Source organism: Labrus bergylta, chromosome 7 (assembly GCF_963930695.1).
Source record: "Labrus bergylta chromosome 7, fLabBer1.1, whole genome shotgun sequence".
Lineage (NCBI taxonomy): Eukaryota > Metazoa > Chordata > Actinopteri > Labriformes > Labridae > Labrus > Labrus bergylta.
The window spans coordinates 29,610,814-29,628,213 of record NC_089201.1 but is presented as its reverse complement, the minus strand read 5'-3'; the positions used below and the strand labels follow the sequence as shown (position 1 = coordinate 29,628,213).

The 17,400-nt window shown below is 37.3% G+C and overlaps 3 protein-coding genes across 3 annotated transcripts in view; 1 reads left to right on the top strand and 2 right to left on the bottom strand.

Annotated features, from left to right (window-relative positions):
* The window catches only part of zgc:77752 (uncharacterized protein LOC393862 homolog), a 3,827-nt gene extending 423 nt beyond the window's left edge, over window positions 1–3,404 (bottom strand). Inside the window, exons 1-5 of the mRNA XM_065957342.1 lie at window positions 1,760–3,404; window positions 911–1,102; window positions 592–710; window positions 356–445; window positions 1–255 (exon numbers count right to left, since the gene is read on the bottom strand). The exon at window positions 1–255 is cut by the window's left edge and continues 423 nt beyond it. Of these exons, the coding sequence (XP_065813414.1) occupies window positions 185–255; window positions 356–445; window positions 592–710; window positions 911–1,101 (471 nt within the window). The 5' untranslated portion in view covers window position 1,102; window positions 1,760–3,404 and the 3' untranslated portion in view covers window positions 1–184. The remainder of the gene's footprint in view (window positions 256–355; window positions 446–591; window positions 711–910; window positions 1,103–1,759) is intronic.
* A 239-nt stretch (window positions 3,405–3,643) lies between these two features.
* Window positions 3,644–8,898, bottom strand: LOC109998158 (ADP-ribosylation factor 4). Its single transcript, XM_020652917.3, has 6 exons — window positions 8,716–8,898; window positions 7,839–7,919; window positions 7,273–7,382; window positions 6,620–6,691; window positions 5,049–5,174; window positions 3,644–4,931 (listed from the first exon to the last, which is right to left on the bottom strand). The coding sequence occupies exons 1-6, from the start codon at window positions 8,780–8,782 to the stop codon at window positions 4,842–4,844; spliced, it is 546 nt and encodes a 181-aa protein (XP_020508573.1). The 5' UTR covers window positions 8,783–8,898; the 3' UTR covers window positions 3,644–4,841.
* Window positions 8,899–9,842: 944 nt separating this feature from the next.
* On the top strand, window positions 9,843–15,762 carry si:dkey-30c15.2 (uncharacterized protein LOC558938 homolog). Its single transcript, XM_020652922.3, has 12 exons — window positions 9,843–9,966; window positions 10,077–10,120; window positions 10,953–11,016; window positions 11,552–11,683; window positions 13,180–13,284; window positions 13,373–13,422; window positions 13,507–13,623; window positions 13,737–13,782; window positions 13,877–13,948; window positions 14,039–14,192; window positions 14,358–14,440; window positions 14,535–15,762. Exons 1-12 carry the CDS (start codon window positions 9,934–9,936, stop codon window positions 14,688–14,690), a joined length of 1,056 nt encoding a protein of 351 aa, XP_020508578.2. The 5' UTR covers window positions 9,843–9,933; the 3' UTR covers window positions 14,691–15,762.
* Window positions 15,763–17,400: the final 1,638 nt, after the last annotated feature.

Sequence of the window (17,400 nt, the reverse complement as noted above, 5' to 3'; positions counted from 1 at the left end):
GAGCTTCTTGACCGGCGTGCAGTTTGCCGTCAGTGTACCTGTGTCAGTGCTTCATGTTCCTGCTGTGAGCTGTACAGGACGGCTGACTGTTGATCAGTCGGGAAACGCTGATCGACTGTTTGTGCAGCCGGCGGTGAGTCATGGCGAGCGAGGCTCTCAGCATCGATCAGGTCTAATTGGAGCTTCAGTCGGGGTGACGGGTGTCCCTCTGTTCTACTGGGACACGCTCACTGGGAGACGTGTTCAGACTCTCCACTGTGAGGAACAAACACACACTTTCTTTGTGCCACTTGTGAGGACCGTGTGTCGACTGTACTTTTTAACAAGAACATTTCATGTTTGTCTTCTTCATTACCTCTCAAACCAAAGTGATGCTGCACCCGTCTGTCCCTCTGCACGTGGTTACCTCCACAGGTGCATCCAATCAGTGATGAAGGCTCTCCACCTGTAACAGTCAGCGTGTGAAGAGGCTGCTGTGCACATGATTACACAGTCTGACTCATCGGATCAATGATCATGATCATGATTATAAATGAACAAAAATACCCAAAGTGTACTATCTACAGATTAATTACTGTATTGAGATCTTACTGTCATTCTCCATGAAGGTCTGTGGTGAGTAGGTGAAACCACTTTGAAGGTCCAGCAGTGGTCCACAGTGAGCATGCTCCCCTGGCAGCTGCATGTTGATGATTGACTTGATGTTCAACCTAAAAAAAAAAAAAAAGAGAGAAAATTATGAAGATAACAGTTTATGCTAGTTCTGTTTTTGTGACTCAAAATCAATATATATTGTAATTGTAAAAAGATAGTACATGGGGACTTAATCTTGTCACACCCTCTAACATTATGTACTATGTTATCTTTTTCATCACAGCACAACTTTAAGAATATAGACACAGAGTCTCACCAAAAGGAGTAAACACCTCGGATGACCTGCTGATTTTGTTTCCAACACTCTGGTCCTTCATAGCGACAGTCTAGTCCTCCACAGGCCAGCAGACAAAGGAGCTTGGATGGGATAGCCTTCACCAGATTTTCCCTGGCCTGAGAGTATGATGGCCGGGGTATTGGTATGTTCAGGACCAAGGTGGGTATCATCCTGCACAACGGCAGACCTCGCCTATTAATGAGCCTGAATTATCAATGCCACTAACAACGCCAACAAGTAGTCTCATGTTGTCTCAATGCCTGCGTATTATATTATCTACAAAAAAACACATCTCAATAAAAGTGACAATTTATTTTTGTACCAACAACATTTAAAGGATATTTTTATTTTGCAAAGAGTTGTAATACTTGTGTTTAGAACACCTGTTCTCGTAACTCAAGTTGCTGCTACACTTTCCATCCACAGAGCACTTTGGTGGATGCAACATTGGGGACCCCACAGAGTATAATTCTCAGGGAACTCCCTCATGGATAGTTCCTCTTCAAAAAGTCCCCAGAACGGTCTGGTCTGAAAACACCTAATGAATTTATCGGTTTAAACACTTCTTATCAATAAAGGAAAATATGACGAACCACTACATCTATAAATAAAACAAATGAATCGTTGGATGCGTTAACTCCGACAGGCTGACACGGTAGAAAAACTGTTTGCCTCCATTCAATCACCTGTCCCACCTCACCTGTAGCCTTGCTTTGACCACAGCATCTGCCCAGGCTACACATAGTGCCCAGTAGAGGGCCAACACACACAAACATAAGGAAAATACCATGACACAAAACAAACACATCGTTTGGCTCCAAAACATACCTTACTGATTATGAAAGAAAGTAAAGCTGTTAATCCCATTTAATTTTCCAAGAGTTCATGAGTGCAGGAAAGTGAGGAGAAGTGTTGCTGAAAGCAGCAGAACACACACATGCTCCTCAATGCTGACCCACCTTGCTGCTACAGATACTCACACACACTGAAGTGTGTTGACCCAGCTTCATTAAGCCTGATTAGCTATCATAAATGCATAAGAACTGACATGCACACATCACAGCAAGCCAATTATATCATGCTTATGCCTTCACCTGTAAACACTGCGTAAAAGTCCTATTCACCCGACACAAGCTGAAGCTTCAAACTTCGGATTGTATTGACATTGTGATGCAGAGAACATAATAATTGTCCATTTCACAGCAGTGATCATGCATCAGTACGATGAATGTTTACACAAAAATAACAATTGTAGTGTTCTTCATGTTCCCTGGTCTCTATCTTCACCAATTATTGGAGCAGATAACTACAGGTTAATGTGGATGAGTGAATTAAAGACCCTCTAGGGAGTAGTACTGAAACCTACTTAAAATAAAAAAATATATATTTCTTTTAAAGTTTTTTTTTCACGAGGATGTTTTTATCAACGGACCTTGTATGATGGAAAACTGACACATATCACAGGCTTAAATTTGCACCAGGTCTGCAAGAGTGGTCTTGTAGACAGCGCCCCCTTAAGTGCAGCAGTTGAAACAGCTCAGTAATAATAAGGTTTAAAAGGCCCAAAGGTCATCAGTTCCTCTTCTAATGTTTTGTCCTTTAAGAAACAGTATCATCACATGAACCATAGCTGGGTTTATACTTAGGGGATCATTTAATTCCTTTACTTCTAATACATGTTTTTCTTGCTATTTGTTAGATGAACAGATTGAGAGTTGTTCTAAAGACAGATTCTACCACTAAATATTGTTTAATGAAGTTAATTTATAACCAAATAATTTGTAAATGGTTCAAAAACAAAAAAATATCAGTTTTAAACTGTCTTAAAAAAAGAAAGAGACAAAACAGGGATTTCTGACGTCATTAACTGAGCTGCTAATTCATTGCTTCATACATAGCTAGCTCACCTTCATTTCTCGTGTTTCATTAACTCCACCAGATCATTTTGTCTTCTTTTTTTGCTCTATGAAACATTACTCATCACTAAATATCTCTAACCTTTTAGTCACTGTAAATCATGTTTTCCTCCTCTTATCTACAGAGTGTTGTATGTTATTGTAAGCACTTCTGCATTATTATAATCTGTGTAATCACCTACATTTGTGTTCCTGAGTACCCATACACAGCAAGCAGAGAAAAACATATATAAATGACAATGTTCTGTCTGTTCTGTTATTCAGCACTCAGTAAACCAGGCCAGAGAACAATATAGATTGACATGTTTTCCTCTTTATCACTGCATTCTGTTCTGTTCCAATAACAATAGAGGTCAGAACAAAAGTCCACTCTAGAGTAGGTCATGTAAAATCAATGCCCCGCCTAGATGTATGTTCAGTTTCAGCTCTCAAGTTTTAAAGCTGCAAAGCTGTACTTGATTCAAAACCCTGCAACTTCATTTGAACAAACAGGAGCTGAACTTTTTGCTGATAACTTCAGACTTTTTCAAAGCTCAAGACACGTAAGGTGGTGTATAAAAAAGATACAAAATGATTTGACATCTTGTTCTGGTTTCAAAGTAACACCAGTAATTAGACTTACTCTTGTAAGGCGAAATTCATGAAAGAAAATACAAATTGTAATTTAATGGAGTTATTATTGACATAATAAAATTAAGAAGGCATGAACTGTGAAAACATTTTTTTAATGGGCAAAAGCCCTGAAATCCAGGGAAAATGACAACTGTCTGTCTTAGAAAGGAGTCCAAAACAAAACTTGTTTTTTAATTTTTCATTGGCTTTATTTAGAGCTTTTTTTTTGTAAATTGTAAATTTTGCAAATATTTCAAGGCGTAGCAGCTCCACCAATTGTCAAATGAATTGGAATGTGTACACAAATAAATGTATGGGCTGCGTATGTGTTTGTGTTTAAAGAAGGGTAGAATAACTAAGAATATAATATAAAGTATATACCACAGACAGCACAACATCAGCCGGAGGCCAGGAAAACATAAAGCAAAAGCATGCTTCTTCACTGGGTTGTATTAACACTGACCCTGTGCAAACACTTGAAAGATTCTATCTTCTTCCTGTTAGTGTAAACAAGACAGACATTTTAATTCAATCCTTTTTTTTCAGGGTAGATATTATAAAAAGGAAACACGTGTAGTGAGGACAAGTTCTCGAGGAGAAATCCAGGGTTAATAGGGAAGCCATTTTTTTTTTTCTTTCAAAAGTCGCTGTACTAACTAAAGAAGTAAGAAAGAGATAAGAAAAGGATAACTCAGATTTGGACAAGAAGGCACAGTGCTTCTTTTTGGATGCATTTACTGGGAGGCAGCTACAAAGTCTATTTAAGAACTCAAGGTAAGCCTCATCTAACCTTCGTCGTTCTCGTTCTTTTTGCTACAGCATCAAAACGAGGACACGGACGTGAAGAGAAAAGGGTCACTTCAAAAAGGGAGTCAAAAATCCGATAGGGTTTTAATCACCTACAAGCCGTCCTTCTCCAAAACTCTAGAGTCATACTTTAACGTTTTCTCCAACCCAGGCTCGACAATATCAATGAAGTAAGCCCAAAGATTATACTAGTGGTTGATTCATGTCATTGCTGCATGGGAGGGAAGGATGGGGGTCAACACTTGTTTTCAGGAAATTCCCCTAACAGGTCGTTCGCTCATCATGCAATCGATTGTGTCATTACAAACCTAGAGCCATGGAAGTGGTTCTTCAGGGAGAAAAAAACAAGACGTTGTGTAGATGTAAAACAGGTGGTAGTGTTGCTAAAAAAAGAGAAAAAAGAAAGTAAAAAAAAAGAAAATCCAAAAGACATTCTATTGTCCACCAGTCTTGACCTTTTTGTGAACATTGTTTTAAGAAACCTGTGTTTCTAGATCGCATGTCTTTGCCTTCTCAGTCCTTTCCTCTCCTGTGCTGTTAAGTCTCTTCTCTTTTTCTTCAAGCCTGATGCTCGTTTAGGTTCTGGTCGATAACTCTTGGGAAAGCCAGTCCAGTCCTTCATACAGACCATTTCCCTGGGTGGCGCAGGTTGCCTGAACATGCCACTGTGGGGTTTAGAGACAGTGGGGGAAAGTCAGCATTGAGTTACATACATGAAGCTCTTGACAATGCAAACAGATGTGAATAGCTCTGTAGGGTGTGTGGGGTGTTTCTCTACTCACAGTTCTGTTGCGGAGACTGCTGAGGCCAAGTTTCTCTGTGATTTCATTGACACTAAGGGCATTGGGAAGGTCCTGTTTGTTAGCAAACACCAGCAGAGCGGCATCTTTCAACTCGTCCTCACTCAACTAGAGGGGCAGAAGACAATCAGCTGTAAGATTTTAATGCAAGGATGAAAAACATTTTTAAGGCTTTATATGTGTTTTTTTGATCCAGCAGATGTCGCCCTTGAGCACCAGCATGAAACCAAAGCAACTCGCGCTGCATTGTTGTGTTAGCATGCTAATGCTAGCGATCTTTATTATGCTGGTATCTTCACACTGCATGTAAATTTACCTGAAATGAGCGTGATCTAGAAACACAGTTAAGCAGCGAGTACAGTATGTTATTCTTCTTTTCTCTAGTCCCTCAATTAAACAACTTTTATACACGAGGGGAGGAGTCAGCCGGCCGTCCGGGCGATGTAAACAAACTGAAGATAGGACTCTGAAAACATCACAGACAGTGGGACTCGGGTGTTACACCCATTGTAGACAGTCATGACTCACAGAGTTATTTTCAGAGGAGATACTTGATTTCTACATTTAAGTATGAAAAATCACATATAAAGCCTTTAACAGCCTTTTTGTCAGTGATATTCGTGAAATTATAAAACAGTTTGTCGAGAGACCTTAGCACAGGGTTTCTGAAATAATACAAATGTATCAAATAATGCACCTAACATTAGAAGAAAAAAAAAGAAGAAAACAATCCTTTTAAAAACTACAAACGATAGACAATGCACTGCTAAGATGCAATCACAAAAAAAAAAAATACTCATGGAATATTCTTGCATTAGCTTGTTTAAACCTTCAGGTTTCTGCATTGGGGGAAACAATAATCTTTTCACAACAGTATTAAAATAAATTTAAAAATCTTTTACAATTCCTGAATTTATTTTCTCTCTCTAGGGCTCTAGCTTGATGAAAAGGAACATATTAATATATAATCACAGCAAGTTCATCTCAGTGTTCTATTTAAACTGGAGCACCCTTCAGTGACTATTCGGTGCAAACCAGTAAACCAGGAAACCAGACTAAATGCAAGCTTTGTAAATCCTCCCACATAATTCTATTCAGCCAAATAAATCTTGGCATTATCGTAGCCCGAGTGTGTGAGTACAATACACAGTCAGTGTAGAGCCCAGGGTTTTGCAGCCAGAGAATTAAGCGAGTCAGAGAAAAGAACTTTCAGAAGGCCAAAGTACTTTCACATTACTCCAAAACTAGAAAAGTTAACAGTAAAAAAAAAGAAAAACAGAGCTGTTCATTGAGAAAAGACTCTTACATGTAAGTCTTGTTGTCTCATTTTAAGCAACGATACAAGAAACTACTCTTCCTCCAGTTAAATTGTCAAATTGTCACTAAACAACTGATCTACTTAAGAGTTTTTTTTACAGGTTTTAATCATGGTGGATGAGATCGCTGCAGATAATTTCACCCTTTGGGATAAAAAAAAATTCTTGATGAGAAGAACAAAGAACAAAGAACACTATTCCCTTTTACTTTCTGAGATGTACGTTATTCATACTTACCATCTTCGAAAGCTCATCAGCTGCCTCTCTCGCTCTCTCTTTGTCGTTACTGTCCACTACAAAGATGAGGCCCTGCATGCAATTTAAAAAAAACAAAAAACATCGGCACTGAGTGATTCGTTTCTCTTTTCTTCATTTTACAGCTCATCAACTTTTAGTCCTTTCTGATGGGAAAAAGTCAAAGACAATGCCTTAGACTCTTGAAATGCAATGGACTAATGTTATATACATAATTAAATTGTTTGTTTTTATTTTTAGAAAGACAGATCATCTTTCATTACAGAGGTAAATTAAGTTTTTGTGGCGATATGTAGGGTACAGCTTTGAAGAGAAATTGTCAAATAATCAAAATGATCAAATATTAAACAGATAGAAAACTTGTTGGGAGCTAATTGTTTTGATAAAGAAAATGTGATGAGAGGAGAAAATGAAAGACATGACTTTAAAAACAGCAGCAATGTTTCCAAATACCCAATATAATTATTGGAGAGAAGCATTTCAGTCTTTAGTCTAGCTAGTGGAGCTGCTTTAATACCATATGTTAAAGGCAAGAGTCAGAGGTTGCCAACATTTTGATCTGAAATGTTACAAAGCTGCACGCTAATAAGCGCTCCTGACTGCTCCTGTTTTATGAAAAAATGTAACTTCCATACCTGTGTGTTCTGAAAGTAATGTCTCCAGAGGGGCCTGATCTTATCCTGGCCACCCACGTCCCACACTGTAAAACTGATATTTTTATATTCTACTGTCTCCACGTTGAAACCTGTACCGAGGACAGAAGATTGACAACATATCAAAAACATTATCCATGAAGTTCAATCAAACATGTTGAAGTTAGGGCTGGGCGATATATCAAGCTTTTAAGATATATCGATATATTTTCAATCCAGATATAGGGTAAGACAATATCGTTAATATCGATGTAGTTCATTCTCTCTCTCTCTCTCTCTCTCTCTCTCTCTCTCTCTCTCCCCCAAAGTCAACAAACTAAACGGTTAACAAAACACACAACAGTGTTTATTTTGTTAATTAATTTCACAAACAGGTAGTTTGTTTTCATGTACATGTTGAACTTGTGCAACTGACTATTATTAAAAGACATATCGATATATCGAGTATCGCCATTCAGTGAAAAAATATCGAGATATGAGTTTTGGTCCATATCGCCCAGCCCTAGTTGAAGTACACAATAAAAAAACAGGACAAAAGTATTTCTTACCAATGGTTGGGATGGTGGTCACAATTTCACCAAGCTTCAATTTGTACAAGATAGTTGTTTTTCCGGCAGCGTCCAGCCCAACTATTGAAAACAACAAGCATAAAAATCATCATCGTTATCAGTAGAGGACACAGAGCTGTGGATAACAAGCTGCTGTTAATGAGATGACCTGCGTTCACCTGGAGGTCAGATAACCTGTCAGCAGAGGACAGTCATTAACAGAACAAGAGACCACACATTCATCATTTAGTCTGAGGAAAAAGGAGCCCACATTTCTAAAAAGAGCTGACATTAACAATCAGAACAATTAACACTGACGTCACCACGGACCAGCCCATGACGTAACACAATGGCACTTGCTCATTTCTGGTCAGACACCAACACACTTTATAAAAGTTTACCTACAAAACGCATTATGACTGAGGATATGTTCATCCAGATCACATACTCATATTAAGTTTGTATTTGTAGAAGGCAAACTTTGTAAATAACATTTTAATTAAGACCATTAAGAGGTCAAAAAGCTCCAGTAACACCAGTATGAAGATGGATTTTATTACATGTATTAGCCCGACGCGTTTCCGGTTTGTGGCCTTTTATTAATGTCATCAAGAGACACATTGCAAACATCCATAAAGAAGACAATAACAACTTTTAAACCCCCTTTTGGCGGAAGCTTTAGGGGGATATCCGTATATTTTGTTTTACGGTCAACATCGGAGCGAAACTCATTTTTTTAAATCCCTCCGTTAAAAATGATTTCGTCCCAAATGTAAACTGAGCAGGTTTAAACATTAAAAACTGATACTCGAACTTTTTCATGCGCTGGCACCAAGCTGCGTCCAGCTGAAGCCAAACAACAGCTCGTTTTACTCACCCATCAAAATCCTCATTTGTCTCTTTCCAAACAGCCGGGTGAATAGATTAGAGACCGTGAGCCCCATGACTGAAATCACAGAAGAAAGTCTGATATCAGCCGCTGAACACTGTGGTGGAAACTGTGGTTTCACTGTGCGGGTCTAACTGGGAGACTGACTGCCACGTCCGGGGCCAACGTGGAATCTACGACGTCATCAGTTTGAATTAACTTTATCAACACACACGACACGGTCAAGGAAGTTGTTGTTTCTTTTACTGCTTTCTGGTGTTTACTTTTTATTTTATTTTTTACCTAATATATTTAATAGAATGAATTACGACGGAGGATTATAACCACGTTAAAAAAAAAATATATATTATTATTATTTCGATTTTTTTTTTATTTTATTTATTCTTTATTATAAATTTACGAGATTAAAGTCGTAAATTTACGACTTTAATTCTTTATTATTAATACTTTAATCTCGTAAATGTACGACTTTATTCTCGTAAATTTACGACTTTAATCTCGATTTATTTTTTATTTATTTTTTATTTTTTATTTTTTTAAAGTGGCCCTAATCCTCCGTCGTAATGAATACCTGGCGCCAACAGTCTGAATTTTAGCTGGTACAAGTAGAAAAGAAGATTAAATTATTTTCACAAATTGTCGTCATACGTCGAAAATGTAGGTCTCAATTTAACCACTAGATGGCACTATAATACCGGTTTCCTGCGAGGTGGTACACCTGTTTGCTTTATGCTGACACTCGATGCAAATAGAGAGTGAGTTTAAGTTGTCGATAATGTATTTAATCAGTTATACATGGAAGATAACGTATCTTGACAGTATGTAGGCAGAGATTTACATGTGCATATACATCTGGGGGGGAGGGGAATTAAGCGAGGGAAAAAATCCTAAAAGAAAAAATAAAAGTATAGGCTATGTTTCCCTTTTTTCGGATTTCCCTTAAGTATGTGTATTTCTGTCTTGAAATAGACAAGAAACTTTCCCAATATCCTTGGGGATTCCCTCTTAGACATAGGCTATACACTTCTGCTGTTTTGATAATAAAGCATACTCAAAGCAGGTGGAGTCAAAACAGATGCACGTGACGAGGTGCATAGTCTTTATAGAGGTGTGCTTGGATAAGGAATCACATTTCACCTGTAGAGACAGGTTATTGGAGTTTTAGAGCTGAATACGCTTCTACTTGGACAAGAAAGAAAGAAAGAAATGGAACTCAACGGTGTTTTAAGTGATCATCAGGTCGGCTTTTTGAATTTTTTTTAAATTAATTGACAATAACAGCAGATTCAGTGCATATTAATACGGGGAGAGGGTGCATTTCTAAAAATATCTTACATTCTGTTTTTCAGATTGATGCTCTTTCAACTGAGTACTTGGTGTTACTCACTCCAAGGTAACGTGCTCTCTAATACTTGTTTTTTATTTTAAATATGCCTTACTTACAATGGCTGTAATGTAGCCTATCACAAGTTAATAAAAAACCTGATTAATAAATAGCCTAGTAACAGTTTTTACATTAGGTTAATCATACTAGCAGAATGATGTTAATGCAAATTTGCTTCCTCAATTCTATCTTCACATATTTTTTTAAAGGCAAAGTTACTACAAAACCAAAAATATTTTTTTTAGATCATGAAAACTGGAGTGGAAACTCCCTCCTTTATTTTACCCAGCTGCTTTCACTTTTTGTTTGTTTGTTTGTTTGTTTCTTTCTTTCTTTCTTTCTTTCTTTCTTCAAAGACAGCAAAGGCAAAAGCAAGAAGACAAACTGCTGCTAAAGACTGTGCGTTCAGTTAGTTTTTATTGAACCAAGTGCAAGGTTAAGCTCACGGTGTGTGTCATTGCATTGACAGCTTTTACTCCTAGTGTCACAAGTTTTCCTTCAGACATAAAAGTCTGTCTCATCCTCAAACACTCTGACCTTTGCAATAAACTTTAGGTTTAGTATTAGTGTGACTCCAAGTTACATTCTGTTTTCAAATGCATTCAATATTAACTTTAATATTATCAATACATGGTAGAGAACATGAATGCATTAAAATGTTGCGTTTATCCGCTGCAGTGTTGTGTTTTAATGTTCGTTCCACTCATATTTGTTTTATTGTGTTTTAAGCCTATACAGAACTTATAGGTCCACTGAAGTTGTTTTGAATATGCTGTATACATAAACTCTGTCTTGAATTGCAGTGATATTTAATACCCGTCACATTTCTGATTTTCTGCAGTTTGATTGGGAGCTTTTCTGTCCTGGTGGTTTCTCTGGTGAGATGGAGACAGCTAAAAGAACAGGTTAGTCAGAGTCAGGTTGAATATATTTACATATATGCATACCCGTGTCTGTGAACTTCTAAGTATTTGTGTCACAGTGCACAACGTTTCCAAAAGAAGCAGCTGATAATGACATTGTTAAGTCCGTAGGCTCTTTCATACAACACTTCAAAATATGCATAGCGTACACACACTAGTGATACAGAAATAAGCTACAGAAATAAGATATAAAATGGGGCAAAAGTTAATTTAAATAAAAATTGACTTGAAAAGAAAGAGTGTATATAATATTATATAATATAAAACAATGTCCTTGGGCAGATGTGCAGGTAGAATGTGTATTTGTGTAACTGCACATTTGTGTTAAATTAATGCATGACATAAGTTTTATATATTTGATGGTTGTACATATTGGTGTAGTTTTGCCAGATCTTTGTGTGTTTTTTTAATACATTTTCCAGAAGCACAAAACACTGCATGGAAATTGTTAAAATGTTGTTTCATAGAGTTTTCCAGAAAAGCAACTTCCCCTTTGTGTTTGTGTTGTTTTCTGTAGGTGCACATCCTGGTGCAGCTCGCCCTGGCAGACTTCCTCGCTGCTCTGATCCTCATGACCACTAGTGTATTGAACAAAGTTAGCACTGAAAGTGGTGTAAAGATCTGCCAATACTTCCTGCCCCTTTCGCTGGTGAGCAACACTTTCACATTGTTTGACCCCTTCATGACTCATTATAATTTACAAAATGCCTCCTGGTCGACGAGGGTGTCATATCTGACTAATATATCCTCTGAAGCATGGAAAAGAGTTTGAACGAGATGCGAGATAGAAAAGTGATTTGTGTGAACATCTCCACTTTGATTTTAGTACGTCTCAGCTGTTTCCAGGGTTGAAGATCAGATTGCTATCACAGTGAAACATTACATCACTTCATGATTTTGCCTTTCTTCAAGACAGAAAGGTGGAGCTGCTTCTTCATAGTATTGTTTAAAGTGTTAAGATGTTGGTTAAATTCTTTTATAAACTGCATCAAATTTAAAATCTCTAAGTTCTCTAAAATAGCATTTTTATTTAAAGAGATATGAGGAGAGTTGATATTGACTTTACAGAAAGCAAACACAGAAAAGAATGTTTCTCAGACTGTGGATTTATTTCCAAATGCAGATATGGAAAATATGTGACCTTTTCAAAAGTTCAGTGTGAAATCAAAGCAGTAATATTTATGTTTTCTTGCTTAACAGATAGAGATGCAAATGAAGAACAAATAATAATTTCCCCGACATTTGACATTTTTATTCTTTTACATGAAACTAGAATCTGTCGACTCAAATAAGCATTGAATTAAAGCTCTGATTCTATTCTATTGAAAAAAACATGGTCACAATAATAAAAGAACTTCAAGAAGAGCCTACATTATAAACTTTTTTAAGGACTATATTATAAGAGATTTGATTTTACATTTTTATATCTCTGTTAAAAGGCCTAAGGCGGCTCTATTCCTGCGGAAAGTGGTGTTTTAGTCCAACAAAGTCAACTTCTTGGGGGAGATACAAAATGCAACTTTTAGGTTAATGTACTCAGAATATACCCTTAGGCAAAATGTTGCCTCAAAAGTATTTATTCTAAATGTGAATTGAGGAAATATTGTCCACACGTCCTAAACAAGAACAACAGAAACAATTTTCTGTGTTTTTACAAGCAGGTCTTTATCTTCAGGTATGGGACAATAAAAATATAGTCAGGTAAAACGTCCTCATGAAGATCAAAAGCAAATGTCTGATCTTAGAGGCACTGAAGATGAAAACAGTGAATTTAACAAAATAAATGTACATTTCCCAGAACACAAAAGACATTTGACGTAACACACTCAGTGAAAAGTTGTTTTTCTATGGAAGTGTTTTTCTCTGTTAAACTGAGTTGTGTTTTGTGAAATATCCTTGTGCTTTGTGGAATGTGGTTGTGTCATTTGAAATGCTGTGTTTTTGAGGTTCAGGGCGACTAAACAAACCCCAGTTTTTCTGTTAATGGAGTAGCAGAGGGACATATGTTTTAAGTTTGCTAATACTTACATGTAACTAGTTAGATACAAGTGATCCTCATTTAAAGCTTCTTGTCACATTTCATCACTGCTCACAAACCCCGAGTACATTTATTCATGTGTGGGGTTTCTGTCCATTTTGTTGTAGACATTTTATTTCATTTCATTTCTGCTGGTGATGGTCTACGCTTGGAAATCCAGGAGTCCAATCCAAGGGTGGAGAACAAGACCAACAGAACACGCGGGAACTCAGGTGGGGTGTCCACTGTATTGTAGGTTTTAATTTGTTCAAAACACTCCAAAGACAGAATTTAAATAATGTCTTTCTGTCTGGTTTACAGAGTCAGTGTAGAAGGAATATGGTGGCTATACTTGTATATGCCACAGTGTGGTGAGTTTATTTACTGATTTTTTAACCTTTAATTCCGAGTACCATGGTGCACATCTAATTGTGTCTCTGTGTTTGATGTCACAGGTTATTGCCCATTATAATGTACTCAGTATACGTGCTAACCCCCTTCATGACGACAGCTGAGCTCACTCCAGCAGGTGACGTCTTGATCATCCATAATGATAGCCAATACTGCACCAGGTGAGTACAAACTTTCCCTGAAGTCATTTGTGTTTAAAGACGAACAAAGTGTAAAATGTGTCCATGATTTTGTCTACATGACCTTTTGATTTTCTTTTTTTTTTTTTTCACAGCTGTATTTTGTTCTTGCATGTCTGGAGGGATTCCTGTTCTCATCCTGTGAGTGTGAAGCTGTTTTGTGAAATAGTAAATCATAAAAAAAAAGATCTCTGAGGCAGTTTTAACTAATGAGCATTGTTTTTTTTTAACTCAGGAGGACATCCATGATTCCATTGTCGGAGTTTGTCTTTTCCTAATTGTGATAACAGTGCTGATGTCTTGCTCTGTAAGTCGTACCCAATCACGCTGTTTCATTTACATACTTTTAAGCTATATTTACATGTGAACAAGCTGATCGTCTTTGTTCTTGTTCCAGATTATTTACTATGATATTAGTAAATGGTATGAAACACAAAAGCACGAGGGACTTTTCCCCCCAGAGGGAGATGCACGTTCAAGAAGGAGAATCAAAAGAGTGTTTTCTACAGCTAGAAATATGGTCATGGTCATCTTATTCTGCTGGGCACCAGGTACACACACACACACACACACACACACACACACACACACACACACACACACACACACACACACACACACACACACACACACACACACACACTTTAAAAGTTAACCTAACACATTTCATCATCATAAGTCAACATCAGACTGATGCCTTGTGTTTCTCACTGCAGCTCTGATCCTCATTCTCCTGTCCTGCCTGATGTTGTGGACTAACATCGAACAACGCAGCCTGTTTTTCCTTTATGTGATTCAGGTAAATTTCAGACACCAAAAGAGACAATTTGAATAATCATCTTGTGTCTAAGTTGAAGTTTACAGCGTTGTTGTTGTTGTTGTTTTTTATTCAGGCTGCCAGTTTGTCCCTTCAGGGCTTCCTTAACAGTATGGTTTATGCTTGGGGAAGGCCGAACTTCACTGAAGCTGTTCTCGGGGAGAACACACCTTTAGTGGCACAGGACCACCTAGCCTTCTTTGATGAATCGCTGAGGAGCTCGTCTTGTTGACGTTAAATGCACTGAGAGACAATATTGTGCTGTGGCACAACAAAGCAGACTGAAAAGACAATCTTATTGACTTCAGCAAAGTCAGGACTGAAATATAAAACGTCCTTGTTTTAGACTGAAGATAAAGAAAAAAGGATAAGCGAAACACAAATCAAACAAGCAATGAGCGAGTTTTTTTTATTGCAGCAGCTGATTTTTTTATGACGATGTTGAAGTGCATAGGTTCATATTTCAGTGTCGTTGAGGACAACCAGGATAAATGCATGAATTTATGTTTTTATGCATTTAATCCTGTAAATGTACCTTTCTTTTTTTTTTAATCAAAAACAACTTGCATGAATTCTATTATGTTATTTATTTGTATTGGCAGATTAGGTGCTACCATGACTTGTTATCCAACTGTCAGTGCTGTTTTTGATGAAAGAAATGTGGAGAAACTTGTCAGGGTTTGCATATTTTGCAGTCTTTGCTGTGTCATGGTATAGTAGCACGTGTTCTCTGATAACACAGAGTTCAGTCTCAGGAGCATACAGTATGTGCTAAACAGTTCAGTATGTGCTGGAGCAAAAGTAAAGGCGGAGACATTACACACCGAGTAAGGTTTATTGGCTCAAAGAGGACTGCACCCTCATGTTCTAATATCTTGAACTCGTTCACGTTTTAACATGTGTCTGGAGGGCGAGCTGTTATGTATTACGGCATGCCAGCCAACCTGTTAGTGCTTATGTAAGTGCTCACCTGAGTCACTCATTTCTGTGCTGCACTGCTAAAACTAAATTTGATGTTTCGTTATAGTTATGCCTTTATTTGTGGCCATGTAGTCACCTGCATGGGAATGATAAACACAAAACAAAATAAGGCTTGTTAGAGTTTCAAATATTGTATGTCTGTAAAAAAAACAACATTTTGCCATGACGATGTTTTATTTATCCTCAGAAGCTGTTTTTACTCCCATTGTTTTACCTTTTATTCAAGGAAGGAATAAGGAACATCTGTTTTATGATGATATGGTTTTATCACAGATTCAAATGATTTTATATTTACTGTAATAAAATCCAAGTACACACCTACACCTACTGACCTGATTGTATTTTCTAGGTTAATCGATTTTTCTGTAGTACCCTACATGTTTCCGCCTGATATCGGATTCCTTTTTATGATTTCCACAGTGCAACTAAAAAAGCATCCATATACTCAGCTCATGAGTAGAAAGTATAGCCAACAAAAAGAAACCTTTTATTTTTAGATCTTGTGCATATGAGCCGATATTAAAAAATCAAACATCACAGTTATGACTGACTCACTGTTAGAACCCATACTGTGCTGCATTTTCATGCATTCAACTGTACACATCGCAGCTTCATTTCTCATCTGCCCATTTGATTTTCTGTATGCCCCTTAAAACTTTAATCATTAGCCTGAGCTTTTGTTTACTTCAGTCTATGATATGACGCTGCATTTCTTTGGGACCAGTCATGAGACAGGCTTTTAATTATTATCAAAGAAAAGTCCTGCACAGAAAATATGGGAAAGACAATAACATTATAAATGTACACCAGAAAGAATATTTAACATTGTACAAAATATGAATATTGATATTACAAATTACTAATTTGATCTTGCTTTTTAAAGCCGCACTCACATTGTCCCCGCTCCCCATTCCCTCTGCTGGTCTGCACTCACACTGCTCCAGGACTAACCAGGCCTGAGCACGATTACCTCTTGTACATAAGGTCGTAATACAACACATGCATGGCTTTATGTGATCATGAAGTGCGCTAAATTTACAAGACAGGCGGAGGACAGCCCGTCTATTCCAACCTGCTGCACTGTGGGATAGAGAGGGAGAATACACAGAGGCCTCTTATTGAGACCTGCCTTGGTTTCTCAAAACCTGCAGGAACACCAGGCTGATAAAAGGGACCAGGTCTGAATGGGATGGGTTTGTTATTTGTAGTTGTATGGTATGATAAAGAAATATTATGATTTGAGAACAAGGCTGTGGCTAAGAAATTAGTGTCTGGATTTTTAAACATCCTCTGGCTTCATGGATGTCTGAGCAGTTTGGTCACACAACACAAAGCTTTGAAAGGTGTGGCAGTGGAAAAAATGTTTAATGACAAACCCGTTGCTGGTTCTTTGTTATGGTTATACAATATGCTACCATAAATCTTATGAGGTGAATTCCAGGCAGCACCTGTGTAAATTAACAAAAGACACACGTGTGACTTAACAGTCTTATTTCTCTGTTTTGACAGCTTGTAAATTGTACTAGCTGCATTAAATATGTGGTAGTTTTATTCACTTTGCCTATAGGAAGGGTGTGCATTTTTTAAGGTATCCTGCATGGCACCAAGTGACCTTTAAATTGAAAAGAAACAAAAAAAAGGTGTTGTGGCTGGAACTCTTCCACATTACCAGTTTGTACGGAAGTGCAAAACACAACAAATTAAAAAAAACACAACAATAAATAAAACAAAACATCAAAAAATAAATAAAAACATGTCAAATCAGAAAACACAACAAAATCATGTCAATCTGATTTGTTGTTTTGTGATTTGTTGTTTTTTGATTTGTCGTGTTTTCTTCTTGTTGCTGTAAGACTCAAAAAAACACATTTATAACCTGTTAACTACTGCTTACATTAGCCAAAAAGGAACACAATCTTCTAGTGTTTAATGCTATGTGTTTATGCCAAAATGTTTTTGTT